The sequence below is a fragment of the Sander lucioperca genome, chromosome 7 (genome assembly GCF_008315115.2).
Source record: "Sander lucioperca isolate FBNREF2018 chromosome 7, SLUC_FBN_1.2, whole genome shotgun sequence".
NCBI lineage: Eukaryota > Metazoa > Chordata > Actinopteri > Perciformes > Percidae > Sander > Sander lucioperca.
Window position 1 is genome coordinate 33,498,579 of NC_050179.1, and position 20,769 is coordinate 33,519,347.

The window sequence follows — 20,769 nt, forward strand, 5'->3', positions numbered from 1 at the left end:
AATCAGTAATTGCAGGTGTGTTTTTGAATCTCACTTCCCAGAGATCCAAACAGTATGTTTTATTTAGTGGAGAGCATTTTGATTGGACTGGTCTTGAAATGATCAATGTTTTGACTCTGACAAGTTTAAATCTCATGGGGCGTTTTTGACTCAGTGTCATATCCCAACAGGAGTTATCTCAGGACACTTTACAAATAGAGTTGGTCTAGACCACACTCTATAATTTACAAAGACCCAACAATTTCCCAAGGGCAAGCATTTGGTGTGACAGTGGCGAGGATAAACTTCTTGAATTTGTCTTGAGTCCATTTTGTCTTGACACAATCGGATTGTCAGTGAAACAAAAACAAATTGCCAACAAATGTTTTCAGAAAACCATTTATTATGCCTTTTGGTGTTCAATTCAAATAAATCAGTAATGTGTCTGACGTGGGAAAGACTCACATTAAATTTTTTTCCACATTATATTTTTCAGTTTTTTAAATGAGGTCATACTTTGATCAAATTGCAGACAGTAGTTTTATTGACTACATGATAGCATTGTGGATTAGCAGAAGGCACAATTCTAAAAACAGTAAATGAATTAAACCCAGATGCGTTTTATTTCGGTTTGATGCACAAGTTTGGGTGAACAGCTCACTCCCGCGTAGCACTGGCAGGTGAAGTTTTCGCCCCAGGCATCCAGGTCAGCGTTGGATGGAAGACCAATGGCCACATACTTCCTGTCAGACCGAATGATGCTGAAGTGGGCGGGGTTCAGGTGAAGGTAGTGGGTGGAGTTGTAGTTCTTCCTGACGCAGCGACCCTTCTTCTGGCACAGGACCTCGCTGCAGAGCATGGCGGCCGCAGTCACATTGGCGATGTATGGGTTAAAGGTGGACGTCAGGTACTCAGACAGAGACTGACAGGCAGCCTAAAGGGAAGGGGTGGGGTTTAAAAAAAAAAAGGTGAGATTCAGGTACATAAGGTCCAGTGATGGAAAGTAACTAAGTACATTTACTCCACACTGTACTCAAGTACAAACTTGAGGTACTTTACTTAGCTATTTCTATTTTCTGCTACTTTATAACTCCTACATTTCAGAGGGAAATATTGTACAATTTACTGCACTACATTTATTTTCGAACTTTAGTTATTTTGCAGATTTAGATTAATAATGAAAAATATAATAAAATCAACAAAGAAAATACAATGTGTTATTATAGATTCAGATAAAACTTCTGGAGGAAATTCACAACTTAGTAGTGCATAAAATAAGCTCCACCTTTACCAGCTGCAACGTTAAGTAAATGCATCAATAATAATAATTTTATGCTAATACTTTTGTACTTATATTTAGATACGATTTTGAATGCAGGAATTTTACTTGCAGTATTTCTACACTGTGGTATTGTTTCTTCTAATTACAATTAGTGCAAGAAGTAATTCTTTCACCGCTGATTAGGACAAAAAGAAAAGGTTAGTTACGGGTTAAATTTTGTTTAAAAATGAGAATATTATCATAGGGAGAGATGATATGTAAAAAATGGACCCGGAGAAGAAACTGCAATCAATTTAGTCACATATTTAAATGTGAAATTTGTATTGAATTTAGTGTTACATTTTGAATTTTAGTCAACTGTGTTTCCAAATTAAAAAATCACTTTTACCCTATTTACTACAACGTACCATATATACTATAAATTCAGTTGGATTGTGAAAAAAATGACAGGATGAAGTTAACATCAAATAACAATAAAGATCACACAAACAGAAATGCCAAACAAGACCAAATATTTCTTTCACACGTCTTTTGAGATAACCAACACTGCAGCATCATGCCTGTCAGTTCCTCCTAAAACAGGAAACAAAGGCAGGTTAATTATTTGCTGATTAAAGCTTGGTCAGCTGTGTTCTCCTTTTCAGACCTGTGAAGAGTAATACACATACAGTAAGTGATCATTGCTTATTTACAGCTTCCCTTTGCTTCATCTCAGCAGTTTACACACAAAATGTTGTGCAGATCCGCAACAGAAACAGAAACATTGTCCGTGAAAACAGAAGAGAACTATCTCTGACAGTGTGGTCATGTATGATGTATGTATAAAGTATGAAGAAGAAGAATGATTACCGCCAGTTTTTAAACATACATATTGGCGGGTGAATATGAAAAGATACACCGGTTGAACCAGTGTGTTTACCTTGTTGTTGTAGTCTTTAGTTCCTCCCCACATTATGACCCCTGAAGCTCCCAGAGCTGCAGACTCTCCTACAGTGCTCACCAGGTCGGCCTGAAAGAGGACCAACCACACAGGAAAATTGATTAATACTTTCCACTCCTAATAATCACTTTTTAAATTCCTTTAATTTGTTTCAGTTTTACAATAGGTAATTTATATAAGCGTGAAACTTGCTGACAGATAATTAAAGAGCAATTCATATAGTGTAGGTCAAGTGTTTTGTTCAATGGCTATTTCCCAGGTTAAAAAGCAGACTGTTGTAGTTGAGATGGAAATTGGGAACCCTACCTATATATTTACTTCTATTCAAAAAAGTGACAAAAATGTTGCAGAGAGTGGATGCAGTGTATGTGGATGTACAGGTTTTGTTTTAAGTTGACTTAAAGAAATGACAACTCTTTAAATTAGCAACACCAAATATTCTTTTGTACCTTAAAATAATGTTTCCAAAATCATTTCAGTGGTTCATCAACTCATAACAGGGTGAACAGCACTTCTACATTCACTTTGCGGCCCTCTATCGGCTATAACCGCACTATGAAAGTTTGCCAGATTGTGTAGCAGCTCTGTAGTTCAAATGGCAGTGGTAATGGACAAATCCGCTTCCAACCTGTAGGGGGACCAAAGAGGAAAAGTGCTTTGGTGTTGCTTTAAATCAACACAAGAAGCGCTAACTGCTCCTTGCAACCACAACCACAGCTTCACTCAGTCACTGCTGATAGTTAATGGTGTCCATGTTTGTTTTCCAGGTTTGATTAAGCAGACAATTGAGTTCCTGAATGTCTAGCTAAAATCTGGGCACGCATTCAGAGAGCGCAGACCTCAGTCAAGGTGTGCCCTATCTCACAATGTTAATGCAATGATATTTTTTCCCCGTCGGAATCAAATTTTTCCAATTATTCCGACACCACCTAAATGCAGCATGCCTTGTCTCAGAATGTTAAAGAAAGTGAGAAATAATTTGTGTATACGCCCAATGATTCTGATCGGCTCTAAACTTTAATGGCTTCTTCCTTGGCCAATGCTATACCCTTGCACTACGTTTCGTGACAATCAGGCCAGGAGTTGTTATGTAATCCTGCTGACAGACAAACAAACCAAGAAATCAGCGGACAAACCAAACCGACCAAACCTCATCGGCGGAGGTAATAAGTTCAAGTGTACAAGTAACTTAAGTTTTAAATAATCACCTGGGTCTGGAACTTCTGGGTCTGGGCACGGTACAGTGGTCTGGCATAGACATAGATTGGCATGGTGTATGGACGTTTAGGCAGCGCGGCCACCCTCAGCGCCTCCTGGACACGGTTGCGGACATAGAGCGCGGCCTTGGGGGAGTTCCTCAGGGTCAGGTGGAGGTAGACAGATGGGAAGAGGGCAGTACTGTGCTCCCACAACCACAGCAACTGGTTGTTCTGCTTCTGGATCTTTGCAGAGCACTTCCCTGTGTAGCCAGGCTTCTCCCAGCCATAGTTGTAGCAGTCAGGGAACAGGTAGAAGCCCCAGCGACGGCTCGGTCGTTCGCCGACACCAAGGCTGATGGTCTTCTCCATGAAACGCCGCCCGGCTTGCTGGAACAGGCCTTTTGCCAGTTGGGAAATTTTATATGATGACAAAAATGGGGCCATCTGCAGGGCGTGACTGATGGACAACTTTTTATAAATATTTTTAGATCCCCAGTTCTGGTCCCACAGGGGGCGCCAGGACTCCCAGTCGATGACAGCCAGCCCAGGACCGGAGTCTTGGGAGATTCCGCGATCTATTTGACCCCGAGCCTTGGCCAGATGCAACGTCAGGTTGCCGTTTTGAGGGACTCCGCCTCTGTAGCGCTTGCGTTTGGCAGTGTCAACTTTAGGGTAGAAGCCGAGGCGGTCCTCGTAGAAGAGGGTGAGGAATTGACCAGGCACTGCGGCAGGTGTGGTCACCGCCTGGAAGGCTGCGGTGTCCAGTGGGATGTCGAGTTGTTGACACTGGTCAGTTGGGGCATTCCATATGGCCACAAAGGGGTAGTCACGGATCAGTGGCGGCTCAGTAGGTGGAAGTGCCAGGATGGTGGTGATCGATGCGATGATACAGAAGCCAACACAGGACATGAAGGGCTTGGCCATTGCGATGGCTCTAGACAAATAGAGGAAAGACAACAAATAAGACTTAGTCCTAATTTAGTCCCTGACACTCTTGTCCTATAATCCACCACCATGCTTGCCATATCAAGGGCCATCCCAATCCTGTTAGCGTGGAGAGGAAGTGCAGAGAAAAAACCCTCGAGCGAGTCTACTGGTGCAGACTCTCCATTAACTTAGATGCAATAGCCACAAAAACAGGAAACGTGTTCATTTAAGTTTCATCTTGCTACTTAAATATAAGTAAGCTCTTGGTCTTAATAATGTAATGACATAATGTAGCTCCACTTTCTGACACTTTTTCATTGTCAAGTTAAGTCAAATTTATTTCTATAGCTCCAATTCACAACTCTTATAACACTTTTCACATGGAGCATGCTTAGACCAAACTCTTTAGAGATCCAACATTCAACAACCAGACGTTCTAAAATGGGTCACATATCACATTCGTATTCTTCCGCTAACTTCACCAAGTCTGTCACCGTCAGCTCGATCTGGACCGTTTGAACTGCTGATCTCTGATAAACATTATGAATAATAGGAAAATATATTTTGTTTTCTTGAGATAATTATCTTGTTTTCTCAATATAAGGAATAATTCACGTGTTAAGTTGAGATAACAGCATTAAAATATAATTACAAGGACGACTGTTGTCAGCTTCCGTACACTGTCAGCACCCGCTGATTGTTTTGCAGATTTTATTTCCACTAAAACGGTACATCATAGTGGGTAACAAGCCAGGTGTCTGCACGTTTACTGAGTCCAGAAGTCTTTTGGATCAACAATAAAATACAATCCGTCTCGGCTCAAAAGGTTTTAATTGTTATTTGATCATTTTCTTGTTTTAATTAGATTTATGGGGTTTATGAAATTGCAAGACATATTCAAAAAAGGGTGTTTATTCTTTTTCAGTGTTCCTTTTTCAACATGTGTCGAGGGACAACTGATTAGAAATGTTTCTGATTCACTGACCGTTTTTCTCTGAGAATTTTCCCAAACAAATAAACTAAAGAAATTTCTTTGCAGATGATAGACCCTTAATAGCATGTTATTGCAACGCTATTGTGCTGCATGTGAATGCTGTTAATAATTTAGCAGGAATTTTATGTGACCATCTGTTAACTATTCAGCCATTTTGGACAGTTCTCTCTTATAAAACATGTAACGTATCTCAAGCAACGTGCAGGTAAATTAAAAGATACAACTAGATCAGAATATATAGAGTTTTTAATCATTTTGTTAACTTGGAAAACTTTGTGAAGCTAAGTGTAGCGTAAGCTTTAATGATTATAAACTAAATGTAAGATCTTCATTTTTGTTATATTCCAGAGACTTAACATTTTGTTGGACAAAGTTTTCACCTGACAATCAGAATACAGATCACGGATTTAAAAAACATATAACACAAAATCACACAAAGTCACACTTAACTGTCGCCACAAAATACAAAAGACAAATTGTTCAGATGATTGACTTCACATTATATATATTGTACTTATCAAATAATCTCCTTCAATGTACCAGATACAGTGAGAAACATATTTTAAGTCTTTCCATAAAACATGTCATCAGTTCCTACCTGCTGCTCTCCTCTGAACGACTGTTCACTGTTTCTAAACTCCACGTCTTCGTTTTTTTTGCTGCTTCATCCGTCAGAGGAAACTGTTTCTTCACCCTGATTGATCGTTATCTAATCGGTGTCCACATTCAGGCAGAAGAGTTGAAGTTTCAGGGGTTGGTGCCTTGCTCAAGTGCTTATTAACACTTTTTGTTATACTAACATCTTTTTGTGGTATCATGGTTTACAATTTGACAGAGCAGACGAATATTCATATAGGCTACAGCACAGTTAGGTATCTTAGTCAAACTTTTAAAGTTAAAAACAGGAGAGCTGGGGGGGCATTTTTGAATTTGGGGTCTCTATAATGAAGTCAAGGGGATTAACAACTGGTAGAATTTCCATTTTACGAACTCATGCTATGTAAATTGAGACAGTGGTACCCCAGGCCTCATTCAGGGCAGTGTCCAACACAACAGCAGTAGGTCATAACCTGATTTAGGCAGAATAGTTTTTGACCCAGACAATCACAGGTGAATGTGCTGCATGTGATCTGGGGTACCTACAATGTGACTTTTTAGGTAAGAATATTGTTGTGAATGACCCAATAGAATCTTCACACCTGTATAGATGAGTGACAAAGGGCCCTATTTGATCATCTCTAATCTTATCGTCCAGCATGAGTTTAAATACTTCTTCAGAAGGACAGGATGTTCATGTTGGGATGACCCTACACAACTCTACATTTTGGTTAAACTGTACTGTTTAAAGCTTTAGTGCGTAACTTTTTGATATTAATGAACGTCCATCCAAGCCGTTACATCGTTACAACGTTACATCCAAGCCGTTGCCAAATGAGTTGCTACAAAGCTAATTAAGACTATCAGCTCCACACAACTCTCTATGTATTTCTCAGCATGGCTATGTTCAGAAGATTGTGGCGTCATCCACCGTGTCCTCCTTGGCTACTAGCAACTGCGAGGAGGAGGGGTGGTGGTGGTGCGCGATCACGTAAGGCTTGTATCATGTGGATGCGCCATTGTCATTACTTAGAATTCCTCATGGGGCGACAGAAACTACGCGCTATAGCTTTAATCCTAAATTTCCTTGAACAAGATTCCGTTAAACACTTCTGTGTAAGTCATTAAAGTCTCCCAAACTTTCTTCACACATCACATTCACAGAGTTTTTTCATAACAATGATGATTAGAAAGAGAGACCCATTTTGGTAGATAAAAAAAAATCTTTTGACAAAAAAAATTACTTTGTTTAAGTAAAGAAAAGTGATAAAATATGAAGAACAGTTTCACAAATATTTCAGTTATTCAAGTTAAATGACACTTTCTATATTATGCAGTTATAATCATGAATATATATATTTTATCATATAGATGCAAATGTATTTAAATTGAATGTAAGTGTTAGTTTGTATTTTGAGTTTCAACAAGATGCATTTGGATGTGTTCTTGCACATCTTTGCCTCCAGTCAAAAAAACCCACTTTGCCATTATGAGGAAGAAATTTAGAGGAGTGTTAAAGGACAGGATATATCTTTTGGTTTAATATGTTCCTTTTGTTTATGTCATGTTAATGTTGACTGAGTTCCACACAGTTCTTGGGTGAATTGTTTATAATTGTTTTTTGTTTATTAAGGATCCCCATTAGTCATCACCGTAGTGAAGACTATTCTTCCTGGGGTCCAACACAAGACCAACATAAACAAATATTATAAAGCAAAATACATATTGTTTAAATGACAATGCCCAAAATAGTTTCTTGGGTTTTTTTCCCCTCCTCTCTTTTTTGTAATTCAATCCTTTTGATAAGCTGTTTTTTTTGCAACTCATCCATCTTCTTTATATATTTCTAAAAACACTGAAGTATATGTTGCCATTTTTTTGTTGGCTATATTCTGCATTTTGCTTGATTGAAGATGGTGGCCTAAGTGCTGCACTTTATACCATGTGTTGTGTATTGGGTTGGTGGTGTTATGCCCCTGGAGGCCAGGGTGAGCATTTCATGCATTCACCTATACACACCTGCAAGCTATGATCACTCTGATGTTCCCTTTGTGTCACTACATCCGGAAGAAGTCTCAAGCCGACACGCATTGGTGTATTTTTAATGTCTTGCCCTATTTATTAAAAGCCTTTTTTATCACCTTTTGTAACCAACCTTTTTTAATGATTTTTTTGGTCATAATTTTTCTTCCTTTTTAGTGAATTGTATTCACTTCCATGAGAACTGGTGGTTATAAGGATACCAGAAGCGCTCCTGCCTCTTCTTTCTTTCTTATACATATTGAATCAGAACAATGAAAACATCCTGGATTTCATGAAACGAGAGGCACAGTAGCATTTTTTTTTTTTTTATGTCATAAAAACAACAAAACAGTAACATAAAATAAAAGTATTTCCCATTAGGAATACATGTGGGGGGAGGCTGTTCCAATATGTTCCAGCTCTATACATTACCATATTTTTAAGAGCATTGGTTCTGGGCATTGGTAGGGTAAAGCCATAACCTACGACCAGTTTAGTATCATAACCATGTCTACCATATAATTGATTGTTGCTTGTGTGAAATTAAACTTATAGTGAGCAGCTGCAGCTCCTTTTGCACCAGGGTGTCCTGCAGAGAAGCGGCCTTCTTCCTTTTGCATGCAGTCATGTTAAGCGTGCAACTTCTCCATTTCTTGTATTTCGTTGAAGTGTGGAGTGAGTAGCGGGCTTCCGGTTTGGTGTTCACCTCTTGCCTATCAGATTACAGGCCCTCAACTTTAGTTAGTATAGTCCCTGACAATTCAATTCTCATTTTGATATTCTATGGTCATTATTTCTATTTTGTTTCCTTCGTATTTAGAGAATTAATTTGTATTATAAATGTCCGATATTTGAACAGCAGTAAAAGAACCCGTTTGATCTGATCTTTTAAACTACTGCAAAACTCTCGTCTCTGTCTTCTTGTGGCCTTGCCTGTGCCAGTGGAAACCTTATTGTTTTGTGGCTGATAAATAAATCTTTTATTAAGTGTATACTTTAGGTGAAAGGCAGTGTAGTTGTTCACTGTAACAAGCCCTGGTGGAGCCATCTTCTGTGTTTGCAGTGTTTTCATAAACTTTTTTATGTAATTGCGATACAATTGAGTTTCGTCCTCTTCTCTGGTTAGTTATAGTAAAGCTACACTGAGAAGATGACTGTTTTTTCATAACCGATAGTATGCAGTTAAATAATCTGCATGTTTTGGACATAAAAACCCAGGTTTGGGCATAGCGTTCTGCTATTGCTTCATATTTTAACAAGGGTATCAACCATTTATTCACTATTGTTTCAATGCCTCTGTGGTTTTAATTAAGACTGACCTTAGCTGGACTGTTTTTAAAGGCACAAAAAATCTTTAAGGCACTTTTAATTTGCCGAACAAATATTCCAAAATTAGGAAAAGGACTTCATTTATCACACATGAAATGATCAGCATCAAATGTTTGATTATTTGACCATCTCCTGAGATGTCTGCCCTTTTTAAAACAGTTTAAGAATACATTAAAGGATCTGTGACAGATGGTTCAGATGTGACACTCGCAGGTTTTGGAATGTGTGGTGTTTTTTCATGAGTCATCGTCGGTGAGAAAGTCCGAGAATGTAACCTCTCCGTCCAGACCTCTTCCTCTTTTCAGTCCTCAGTATTTGGACAGAAGCGGGTTTGATGATTCGGGTTTCCAGGTTTGTTGCTTTGGACGAGAAAAGACCAGAGCGACTTTGAGCATGTTTGGAGGGTTTTTCATTTTCTTAGGAAATATTGCACGAATGATGATGTTGCGCAAAGAGGAAGTTGTTTTTCTGATTATGCAACATGGCTGCCAAAAGCTTCCCTTGAATCCTCTTTTTATTAAAATAAAGAAACACAGGTGTATTGAAGAAAAGTCTTTATTTGCAGTGCATTTACATTCAGATTCAGGTAACATTTTTTCATGTGTTGCATAGTCCTTGTTGCATATTTGGTTTACAATCTTCAACAGAAAAAAAAAACACACAGTAAGTGCAGGAAACCGTGTGTGCATCAAGTGAAGCTCTTCAGACCTGAAGGCCGGTTTGAGATGAAAGTACTGATTCAGTTTAAACCAGGATCAGTGTTACAGAGACTTGTGACACAATGCTACATGTTTAACTTTAGGGGTCCAAGCCCGAGGGGGCGTTTGTTAAAGACCAGAAAGTTACAGAAACTCAAACTTGATCAGACGTCTTTGGGAAGATCTGACTCCGATCCAGATCTCAGGTCCCGTTCTGCTCTGGATTTGGTTTGATTTAAAATGCCCAAGTTGTGCTCAGTTTCTCCAAAGCCTTTTTTTCTAAAAATGGTTGAGTTCTTTGTGTGCAGCTGCCACAGAAAAGAGACATAATGGTGTGTATATAGACTGTGTGCAAAGTGAATTTTACGAGTGGTTTGATTGTACACAAAGTGGAAAACAGATTTGCTCTAGGTGGCACGAATTGAATCAAAGACACATTTGTGCTAGATGAAAGTATTTCAACTTCAGTGAAAAAAACTGCACAACACATTGCTCATGGACGCATCAACAAACAGATAAATGTTATTTCTGGACTCTGTTTGGTACAAAGTATTAGACTCAAAACTTTTATGTTGATAAGGCGGCTTACTCTTACTGCGCATATTATATGACGACTACTATGATGTGTTCTACAACGGGCAGTGTGCAATTTTGTTGGCTAGTGGTCTCTGCATGCAACATGAGCATGTCCATGCAGTGTGATGCAGCAGTCTGTGTCTGTGTACTTTTTGTATGTATGTACTGTATGTTTTTACCCTGTTGTGTTGACTTCTTTAAACAGCAGATATTGTTTGTTTGCCCAAGAACAATTTCCTTCGAGATGATAAAAAAAATCTATCTATCGATCTATCTTGAGACCTCGAACTTGCGTTCAGTATTAACTCAGCGTCCTACTTCGTCATATATTTGCAAGAGATGATTCTTCTTTGGCAAGGAGTAAGCTTTGAAGAACCATAGAACCACAGAGAACCACTGAGTCATGTATAAAGCTACAGTATGTGCCGTCTTTTACATCCTGTTCAGTGTTTCGTCACATCTACTGTACTGTAAGCTAACCAAACTGAGATATTGTAACATTAATAGTGCTGCAACTAACGATTATTTTCATTGTTGATTAATCTGGTGATTATTTCCTCAATTAATCAGTAAGTTGTTGGTGGTCTATAAAATGTCAGAACATGGTGAAAAATGGGGATCAGTGTTTCCCAAAGCCCAAGATGACGTCCTAAAATGTCTTGTTTTGTCCACAACTCAAAGATATTCAGTTTTTATTGTTGCAGAGGAGAGAAGAAACTAGAAAATATTTGCATTTGGAAGATGGAATCAGAGCTTTTTTTTTACTCAAACCAATTAATAGATGAATGAATGAATGAATGTTTATTTTCGTGTCCATCCATTATAGGATTATTCAGACACATTTTAAATTAAACACTTTCCTTGTGCTTTTTTTTTAGTAGTTTAGTTAGATAGTTGAGGAATAGAAAATAGTTGGCAATTAATTTAATAGTTGACAACTAATCGATTAATTGATTAATCTTTGCAGCGCTAAACATTAACCTCTACATAGTCACTGAAAAACAAACCTGATCCTCTATACTTTTACTTATATCTATAGAAAAAGGAAACCGATACATCATATTTTTAAATCTATAGCACCAACGTGTGCACGCTGTGTCCCAACAAAATATGTGGTGTTTTCTGACAAGCTGTACTTCAAAAGTATAATCTAAGCAACAGTACAGAAAAATACACACTCCCTATATAACGTCAAGTGAAATAACAGCTTATTGTTGAGAAAAAAACAAGTTGCGTGCCATCGGAAAAATGTCTTTAAAAACACTACAGACCAAGCGTCAAATGTTAGTGATTATTTTCCTACATGGCTGTGTGATGGAAGTGGTAGCACCCTTTGGTTTACATTGAAAGGCTTTTCTGTTGTGTCTCCACAAAACAAGCCAGAGGATCATCACCCTTTAGCGACTGTAATCCATCTGGACCACAACGCTTTTAAAAGTAAAAAACATGATTCCTCTGATCCCATCCTCGGTAGCGACGCTGGATGATCTTCTCCATCTCCAGCAAACAGTATCTACATTTTACGAATTAACATTCCTGGAAGAACGGATGCAGTTGTTGGCAAAAGAGGCAGTGCAGGTTGTTGCAGAGGTCATAGTTCACCTGGTTGAACTGTATTACAATCAACCAAACCTTTATCTGTCAACGTGCCAAACCTCTTGTCATGTAAAGTGCCATCACACTCCTTAAAAAGGTGTCATCTTTTTTACTTTTACTACTGTTACTTTTCAACACAGCAGCTATTGGTTCTCTTCCACTCAGCAGCGACCTCAGCTGGGCGTTAATGTGGTTGATCAGTGTGTTTAAACTTGCATTGCCATGAAATTTTGGACAGACATTCATTGTTCCCAGAGAATGAACCCCTACTGACTCTGGTGTCTTTCTGTGTAGCGCCACCGTGAGGTTAGCATTTGTGGTTTTGACTGGAATCTTTCAATGACTGTTAGATAGATTGCCATGCAAATTGCCATGAAAATTGCAACACACATTTTTAATCCCCTCCTCAGGATACATTTTTTAAACTTTGGGGATCCAAAAAGTTCAATTGTGAGCAGGTTAGCATGCTGACGATAGCATTTAGCTTAAATCACTATTGTTCCTAAGTACAACCTCAAAGAGGTTCATGCTTTAATGCTGCTTGCGGTCAGCGCGGTCGGGGCGGTGTGGGTAGCTATATTAGCAACTGCGGCCTGGTCGACTATGTGCGAAGGATTTGAGCGCCGAACTGTGCACCTCCAAGATTTTGTAACAACGTGGACACCGCGCTGCAATGATTAGCTACAGAAGAGAAGAAGTCCGTTCTTGGAGCCTGTCTAACCACTGCTCTGACTGCTTGACCGCAATTTGTATGAACGACCAGACGGCTCGCGGCGACCATGTGCGCCGCCTCAACGTTTGAGTCTTGTTGGACTGTTGGTTGGAGTAAATTAGCAGTTAAAAAGAATTGCTTTGGGATCTGGGAACTAGACATGATATTTGGTGTCAAAGACTGACATTCAGACTGTATTAGTGTTCAGCAGCCTATTTTTCTTCATTAATCATTCTGACTTTGCATTCATGTTTTATCTATGATCCAGCCAGGAAAACATACCGTTAACGAGCACAACAGCAGACCTATTTCAATCACTGAACAAATCTGAGATATGGGAAGTGATTCTGGGAGTGGTCTGGAAACGGGCCAAAATTATAAGTTTAAATGTTTGGATTCACTGATAATAAACAACATTTGGTAAGTCTTTGAAACAGGCTGCTGGTAGTGCTTCAGCTGAAACAGTAATATTTTGGGTTCAAATCCAGCCGAAGGCCAGTCTGTCTCCATCTTAAATGAAAAACATCATTCTGTCTGTGTGTTGAAAAGTACACAGCAGTGTTGAAAAATGACCCCTCCTTTTGTCATACGGCCATCTTTAGTAACGATAAGTTCAACAGGAGCATCAGCAACATCAGGTGTAAGCTGGAGCTGTTCAGTGGCGCTTCGCTCTCCCCCTCTCTCCCTTCCCTCCCACGTTGCTCGTCCTCCCACGCCTTCCTCAGCTTCTTCTGCTCGTCCTCATCCTCATCCCTCCGCGGCCCGTCGTCCTCCTTCACTATGTTGATGCTGTCGCAGCGCTCGCCCTCGTGGCCCTCGTAGCAGTGGCAGCGAAACCTCTCGGTCAGCAGCTGCAGCTCGTGCTGCGAGTGCCACCCGGTGACGGCAAAGTCCCCGTCGCTGGAGGCCCGGATGTGGTAGCTGTCGGCACTCAGGTGGAGGTAATGGTGGGCGAGGGGGTCCCGGCGGACGCAGCGGCCATTACTCTGGCACAGGTAGTCACTACAGACCTCAGCGGCCCGCGTCACGTTGGTGATGTACTGACCCAGGCGGTGGCTCAGGAAGGTTTTCACCTTGGTGCAGTTATGCTGCGGAGACAAAACGACACATAACTGTCATGATTGGATGCACTTTGGTGGTTTGTATAACACAACATCCAAATTAGGGCTGCACAATATATATATATATATATATATATATATATTTTTAATCACCATTGCAATATCAACTGGCGCAATAAACACATCGCAAAAGGCTGCAACATATCGAGAAAGACACTCAGAGATTTTTTGTGTTGGTTGAAAGAGAGTATCAGTAGAAGGTCTCGTCCGTCTCGTCCAAAACCGGCGACAATGGCGACGAGTTCTGTGTCGTGGGGGTATAGTCACGAGCAGTGACTTGCAGAGTATTGCATTCTGACACCGCAATATAATGGGAGAACTGTGTGCATGTATCTGTATATATGTAACAAGCCCTGTTAGCAGTTATTAGCAGCATTATCTTAGCTACGTCCGCCATTGCAGAGATTCGTCTCATGCGAACAAAGATGATAGCGGCGCACAATCTGATGTCAGACAAAGGAGACAACAGTGCGCACTCCGACATCACAAGCCCAAATCACTGCTTTCACCGGCTACACGACACCAATGCAACCAGAGTTTCTAAAAATCTTCACCCTGGCAGGAGTTTTCAAAAAGGTTCGATTTCAGTGACCGTTTGCGTGTGGACGAACGGCCTAACCGTATAGGAAAAGCTGTGGTTTTAAAAATATCCGTGTTTGTGTGGACAGGGCCTCAATTAGCTTTAACTGTTGTCCCAGTGACTGAGAAAAGGCAGAAAAGTCAGTTGGGCTGATCAGTCTCCCCAAATTGGTCAAAAAAGTGCCTCGGAACACACCAAAGCGACGAGACGTAATACGTCTCCATAACAGCGCTAATCTGTATTGTAGCCCAAAATTGAAAAACGGCAGCTGATTGGACAAACGTGTCACGTGGGTCTTGTTTCTCCGGAAATTCAAAGACAGACTGTCGTGGCGGCTTGTTCAGAAAACTATCTGATGTTGTACTAAAATAGTTCACCTTTCTGAAAGCATTTTAAGAGAGAAATAGGCCATGCAGTTGCTGAATCTGTCGTCATTTCAGATCGACAAAGGTCAGTTTAAAAGATTTTCGTCAGATTTTGAGAGACTCTAGTCACGCTCATTCCGCTCCCCGTTTCCGGGTTAGCACTCCACCAATCAGATGGGTCATTTGAGTCCGACTGCCGGCAGTGCCCGCCCCGCCGATTATACATCAAATCAGCCAAAATGAAGGCCAACGGCCCCTCGGATGGACGAAGGCACGGAACACACCGAACAGATTCGAGTCACTGACCTCGCCAGACAGTCCAACGGCCGATTATCGGCTCTGTGTGTCCGGGCCTTAAAAGATCCAGTGTATTTACAGGGATAATGACAGTTGATCAGGTTTGGCAGCTAACTACAGTAAGATACTCCACACCAAGCTGATGTAGCAGGTTTTAAGAGTTAAAGCAGGCAAATGAGGGATAATATATATGCAGATTGCAAATTGCATTTCAACTTTTTTGAAAATAAAATAAATTATGCAATTTTAACACTCCCCTAGATTCTGAGACAGTCAGATGCTGTTTGGATGAACTCTTTTCCATGCAGACAGGATCACTGCAGGCCGTAAAAGCTTGAATATTAGTTTTCAAAATGTCAGAGCGCATTCACAACACGCAGCGACCACATGATGTCAACTTTCTATTGTCTGACTATATTTTTACTGCTGTGGCTTGTTTGGAGTCCAAAACCAATCAAAAAGATTGAGGTAAGAATGTTTTTAGTACACCATGGTCAGACTTCATGTGTCTCAACAGCACAAATTCAAAAAGAAAAGTTTGACAATAGATCGTCCACAACATATGACCTGGACAGAAATATTCTTCATGTATCAAGCTGTCAGTCTTTTCCCTCTGTGAGCCAGCCCGTTGGATTTTTAGAGAAAGTAAGAGAGGGTAAAGATTTTTGAGTGTTTTTTTTGTTGTTGTAAAAAGCAAGGGACACCCACCCTGGACGAGGTCAGGTTTAAGTCCCCCCAGATGACGAATCCTGCAGCTCCCAGAGCAGCACTCTCCCCAATCGTGTGGATCAAATCTTTCTGCAGGAAACACATCTCCATCACTAACGCAAAAAATAAAATCATCTAACACACATTTACTTAAACACCAGGCCCAGAGCCCACATTTAGGGAACACTCGTTTAGTTTAGTTTTTACAAGAGAGAAGTGGAAGCACAAGAGGATTTTAATTAACCAAAAAGCTAAGTTATCAAACCAAACTGAAATGACATTCTGCTTTTGAGAACAGATAATTTATCAAAGCACATAACCATCATGTTTATTCAATTTAATTAATTTGTAAAGACTATTTATAACATAAAAAAAGATTTTTATGTGATCAGAGAGAATAATAAATTGTCCACAAGATGGCGCTTCTGATTCTGTTCAACACCAAGTGAGAAGAACTGAATTATAAAAAAAAAAAGTAAAGATTGAAGAAACAAGTATTCACATTTTGTCATCATACCTTATTACAAACATATTTGAAAGGTAATTTCTGAAAACTCCTCAAGGAATCTGCAGACAAGTAGTCAAAGACAACTCCCTCTGGTTTTGGTGGTGTGGTTCAGGCAGAACAGGGAAACCACAACATTCTGGGTTTGTATTTACCCTGAGCGGCTGTTCTGTGGTTCTCCACTAGATGGCAGTAACAAAAAGTAAACTGAGCAGACAGCCAGTGTTGTGAAGAAAAGTCCATCTTTATGTCTAAGATTTAAGTTGCATTAGTTTGATACCTTGGCTCATGACGCTTCTCCACAAAACGCTAATCTACAGTAGAAACAAAAAGGTGGGTAACAGCAGTGGAAAGTACATTTACACAATTTCTGTAGCCTACTAAATTACAATTTTGAGGTGGAGTCCAACTCTCTTATTGTGTTGGCTGTCACAAACTTTCCTCACCTGCCAGTGTAAAGATAGAGGAGCGGGTTTTGGAGGATAAAGGAAGAGCTCAAGCTAAAACTAACTCAATGTGAGCTGAAATGTGAGCTTTCTGTTGATTTAAGTGACTCAGGAAACAAAATATGTTGTACTCAATATACGGAGAGGACCAGGAAACTCTCAGAGGACCCTGTGAGGAGTCGATGTTTCCCGCCCTGAACTGTTGCCACCTGACAGGGCGCCATGTTGGACTGTAGCAGTTGTCTGCTGGACATCCACTCACAGCCTCTCCCCACCATTCCTCACCCAGTCTTCAGCTCTCCGTTCTTCATGCAGATCCAATGAACTTGTGAGTACTAACTAACCTGACATGTTGCACTGTTTGAGAAAATGAGAATCCATGATTTTTCTATTCTACTCAGAATTGAGGTCGTTCTTTTAATTAAAAACACATTTATTGTATTCCTTTTTGTCTATGTGCCGACAAAATAAACAATATGACAGGTAGAGGTAGGCCTACTTTAGATGAATGTGTGGGGGGGACAGGTTACCCATTTCACATTAAACATAATGTAACAAACAAGCTACAAGACTTTAAAACAATGCATGTTAACTAGGGCTGTTAATCAATTAAAAAAATGTTCATCCCTATTAATCACATTATTATCCAGTTAACTCACGATTAAAATCAAAGGATTTTGCGTTTACTTGTTATTATCGCCTTCATTTTGACAGCCCTACTGTTGCTCGGGAAATGACAGTGGCTACGGAAGGAAGTAACTGGCCAATCAGAGATGTGTATTTAAATTATGTGCTAAGTACTGAGAAGTTAAACAAGTACACTGTTGTCTTACCATGGTGAGGAAGGCCAGGGCCTCGTCTCGGTAGCCCAGCCTCAGGTACACATAGGTGGGGAGGTCGTACTCCTTCGAGGTCAGCGAGGCGACGCGGAACGACTCTCGGATCCTGTGCTGGGAGAAGTGCAGGTTGCTGATGCTGTTGGTGTGACTTTTCCGGATCGCCACAGACGGGAAGAGCGCCGTGCTGCTGTTCCACAGCCACAGCAGCTCATCATTCCTCAGCCTCTCCAGCAGGGGGCAGAAGCCCGTGTAGTTCTGCTCATGCAGGTTGTAGTTGTGGCAGTCGGGGTAGAGGTAGAAACCCCAGAGGCCGTTGGGGCGAAGGCGCGTCCCCAACTGGATAGTTCTTTGCATGAACGCCTTGGCGCTCTTCTCAAACCGCCGCCGTGCCAGCTCCTCCACCTGTGCCGCCGTCACGTTGACGTACGCCTTGGCGGTCAGCTCCCTCGACTTGCGCCGGTAGATGTCCTTCTTGTGCCAGTTACGGCTCCACTGAGGCCGCCAGAACTCCCAGTCAATGACGGCCAGGCCGCGGAAGTCCTCTGAGGGGATGAAGTGGTTGATGTCCTGATAGGCTTTAAACAGGTGGTGGTCCAGGCTGCAGTTCTGCGGCAGGCCGCCGTGCACAGCAGCGCCCTGCGGTGTGTAGTGGGGGTAGTAACCCAGCCGGTTGGCGTAGAAGATGGTGACGTTCTGGCCCGTCCAATCAGCACGCGGGCTCCCGTGTATGTGGAAGAGGCGGTCGGCGTTGGTGGTGATGTTGTACTTAATGGTGCACATGTCCAGCGGGGCGTTCCAGGCGGCGATGAAGGGCTTCCGGCCAATCAGAGGCAGCTTGGCGGGTTTCTGACCGAAGGCGGCGTGGAAGAGCAGGAGCAGCCAGGAGCAGGTGAGGGCGACAGGTACGACGTGGTGGGAAGAGGATGTCCCGCCCACTGGCACCACAGGCATCCTGGGGTTCAGGAGGAGCAGCTGTCAATCATCCTGAGGAGGGATAGGGGGAAAGGCAGAGAAAAAAACAGAAATATTGAATATATTATACTTTTTTTCCCAACTTTTTTTAGCATAGACAGTTTTAGCTCCCATGATATTCATGACCACAGCTGTTATATAAATTGTTTTATTTTATTGTCTTGATTCTGTGGCTTCTTTCTCTCAAGGTCTGTAATCTGTTATACTATGGGCAACATTTGTTCCACGATTTTCCGACCTCTGGGTTTAGACACGTCGCCTGCAGAATTTCACAAAGCTGACAGAATAAAAAGCAGATGCACAAAACCCAAAGTTTTTTTTAATTACAGTGTGAAGTGTTCATAGCCCATATGCAGAAGTCTCTTCAACTTCAATTGACCTTCTGACTGTTTTTATATTGTTCGATGAGTTTATGGAAGTCACAACTGGATGAGCTCAACAGTTCCTCTGAATTCACCCCAAACTGGTCATCCACAGCTTCTGTCTTGTAAATGAACGTCTGTTTTACTGTAAGAGTTAAAGCACAATAGGGGATCATGAAAGCTTTTGCATTTGCTTTTACATGTGATTTTATGAGCCAATTGTTTTTTTCCATGTTCAAGTCTGTTAAAACAACTGGGATGTAGTCGGCACGCTGACATTTTGCGTAAATTAAATCCTCATTTATTTTTCAGCTGTTGACATATTATTTAAAATTCCTTGGTGAAAGAATAGTTTTCAGAGAATGTATTGGTATACAATAGGATACAATATGATAGATAGATAGATAGATAGATAGATAGATAGATAGATAGATAGATAGATAGATAGATGGATAGATGCAGCCCCAAACGACTGCCATCAAATTTTTAATTAAATAGTACATTAGTGTAAATTAATGGCTAGAATTCCATAAAATGAAGGCTGTGGTAGGCAATTTGTTTTTGACGTTGTTGGGCGAAACTCCGTAATAATCTTTCAGGATATTGTAATTCAAGTGGTCTGAGAGAAAACAAGGTTTATTATTTAAGAATGTTGGGGAGGAAAAAGCAAAAGTTTTCTTGCTGGTCAAGCACCAGATTGAGGATAGTTTATAAACCAATTGCTGGACACATTAGTTAATATCTCATTCATTTTAAAGCTGTGATAAACAATTTATTTTTGGCGAAGTTGGACAAAAATTCCATAATAATCTTTCAGAACATTGTAATTCAAGTAGTCTGAGAGAAAACTCGACTTCTGCAGCACCTCTTGGCTCTGTTTTTCAGGCTTTAGAAAATGTAGCCCATGACGTGAGACTTTGGCCAATCACAGGTAATTTCAGAGAGAGAGAGAGAGAGAGCGTTCCTATTGGCTGTTCTGCGCATGCATTGCACGTGCGAAAGCGAGGGAAGAGGGAGAGCTGCAGGAAGAGGTCTCACTCTACTTCAAATCCTTCTGCTTTCTACCTTTGGAATTTTAACTGTTGATCTTTTTGCTCCCCATAATTCCTCATATTTTTAATGAGCACTCTTTCCACTTCAACTTCAATCGTTAGCAATAACTTAAACTTTTGTTCTAATTGTGATTCCGTCTCTTATGTGGATTTAAATGTTTCAATTCCATGTCCTAAACCATCGAGACATAAATAGTTCCTGGCTCATTTCCATGGCACCCAAGGGTCAGAGGTCACAGAGAGGAAGTCAGTTGACACCCAGGGATTGAAACGAGGACTTCAGCTGAACAAACCGCTGCTTTCCTGTCCACATCTAGTCCTCCTCTGACCAGAGCTGAAGCCTCAGACCATAATGAAAGGCTTCCCTGCCAAATGTCTCAGTGAGGTTAAGCGTTTTCTGTGTCTCTGCGTCCCATATACAGATAGTTGAACCAAACATCCAGTCAGAGAGCGCACAGACAGACGAATCAGACGTCTGATTTCTTTCTGTGTCATGTTTACTCCTCACTGGTGGACTTTTCATCAATGGCAGAACAGAGGTGACAATCAAATTTATTCTGGACATTATTTGGACTTTGATAACTTTACTTTGATTGTAAAGGTTTCTTACTATTACCTTGAACTTACTTACTTACTTACTAACTAACTAACTAACTAACTAACTAAATTAC

General features: G+C 40.7%; 2 protein-coding genes and 1 long non-coding RNA gene across 4 annotated transcripts in view; 1 reads left to right on the forward strand and 2 right to left on the reverse strand.

Annotated features, from left to right (window-relative positions):
* Positions 1 to 20,769, forward strand: part of LOC118495513 — a 24,073-nt gene continuing 3,304 nt past the window's right edge. Inside the window, exons 1-2 of the long non-coding RNA XR_004897959.1 lie at positions 1 to 52; positions 8,974 to 8,978. This is a non-coding gene — a long non-coding RNA (uncharacterized LOC118495513). The remainder of the gene's footprint in view (positions 53 to 8,973; positions 8,979 to 20,769) is intronic.
* On the reverse strand, positions 363 to 6,018 carry LOC116036282 (hyaluronidase PH-20-like). The gene is made up of 4 exons (XM_031279779.2): positions 5,920 to 6,018; positions 3,410 to 4,334; positions 2,181 to 2,270; positions 363 to 913 (listed from the first exon to the last, which is right to left on the reverse strand). The coding sequence occupies exons 2-4, from the start codon at positions 4,322 to 4,324 to the stop codon at positions 584 to 586; spliced, it is 1,335 nt and encodes a 444-aa protein (XP_031135639.1). The 5' UTR covers positions 4,325 to 4,334; positions 5,920 to 6,018; the 3' UTR covers positions 363 to 583.
* Positions 11,430 to 20,769, reverse strand: part of LOC116036273 (hyaluronidase-4) — an 18,670-nt gene continuing 9,330 nt past the window's right edge. For both annotated transcript variants that reach the window (XM_031279760.2, XM_031279759.2), the window contains exons 2-4: positions 17,707 to 18,696; positions 15,923 to 16,012; positions 11,430 to 13,939 (exon numbers count right to left, since the gene is read on the reverse strand). In XM_031279760.2, the coding sequence (XP_031135620.1) occupies positions 13,436 to 13,939; positions 15,923 to 16,012; positions 17,707 to 18,663 (1,551 nt within the window). In that variant the 5' untranslated portion in view covers positions 18,664 to 18,696 and the 3' untranslated portion in view covers positions 11,430 to 13,435. The remainder of the gene's footprint in view (positions 13,940 to 15,922; positions 16,013 to 17,706; positions 18,697 to 20,769) is intronic.

Excerpts from the sequence above, each read along its gene's own strand:
- LOC116036282 (XM_031279779.2), bottom strand. The coding sequence starts at position 4,324 with ATGGCCAAGCCCTTCATGTCCTGTGTTGGCTTCTGTATCATCGCATCG. Across the intron at positions 2,271-3,409 it reads CCCAGAAGTTCCAGACCCAG|GCCGACCTGGTGAGCACTGT; the intron begins GTGATTATTTAA and ends GTCCTCTTTCAG. Across the intron at positions 914-2,180 it reads CTAAAGACTACAACAACAAG|GCTGCCTGTCAGTCTCTGTC; the intron begins GTAAACACACTG and ends CCTTCCCTTTAG.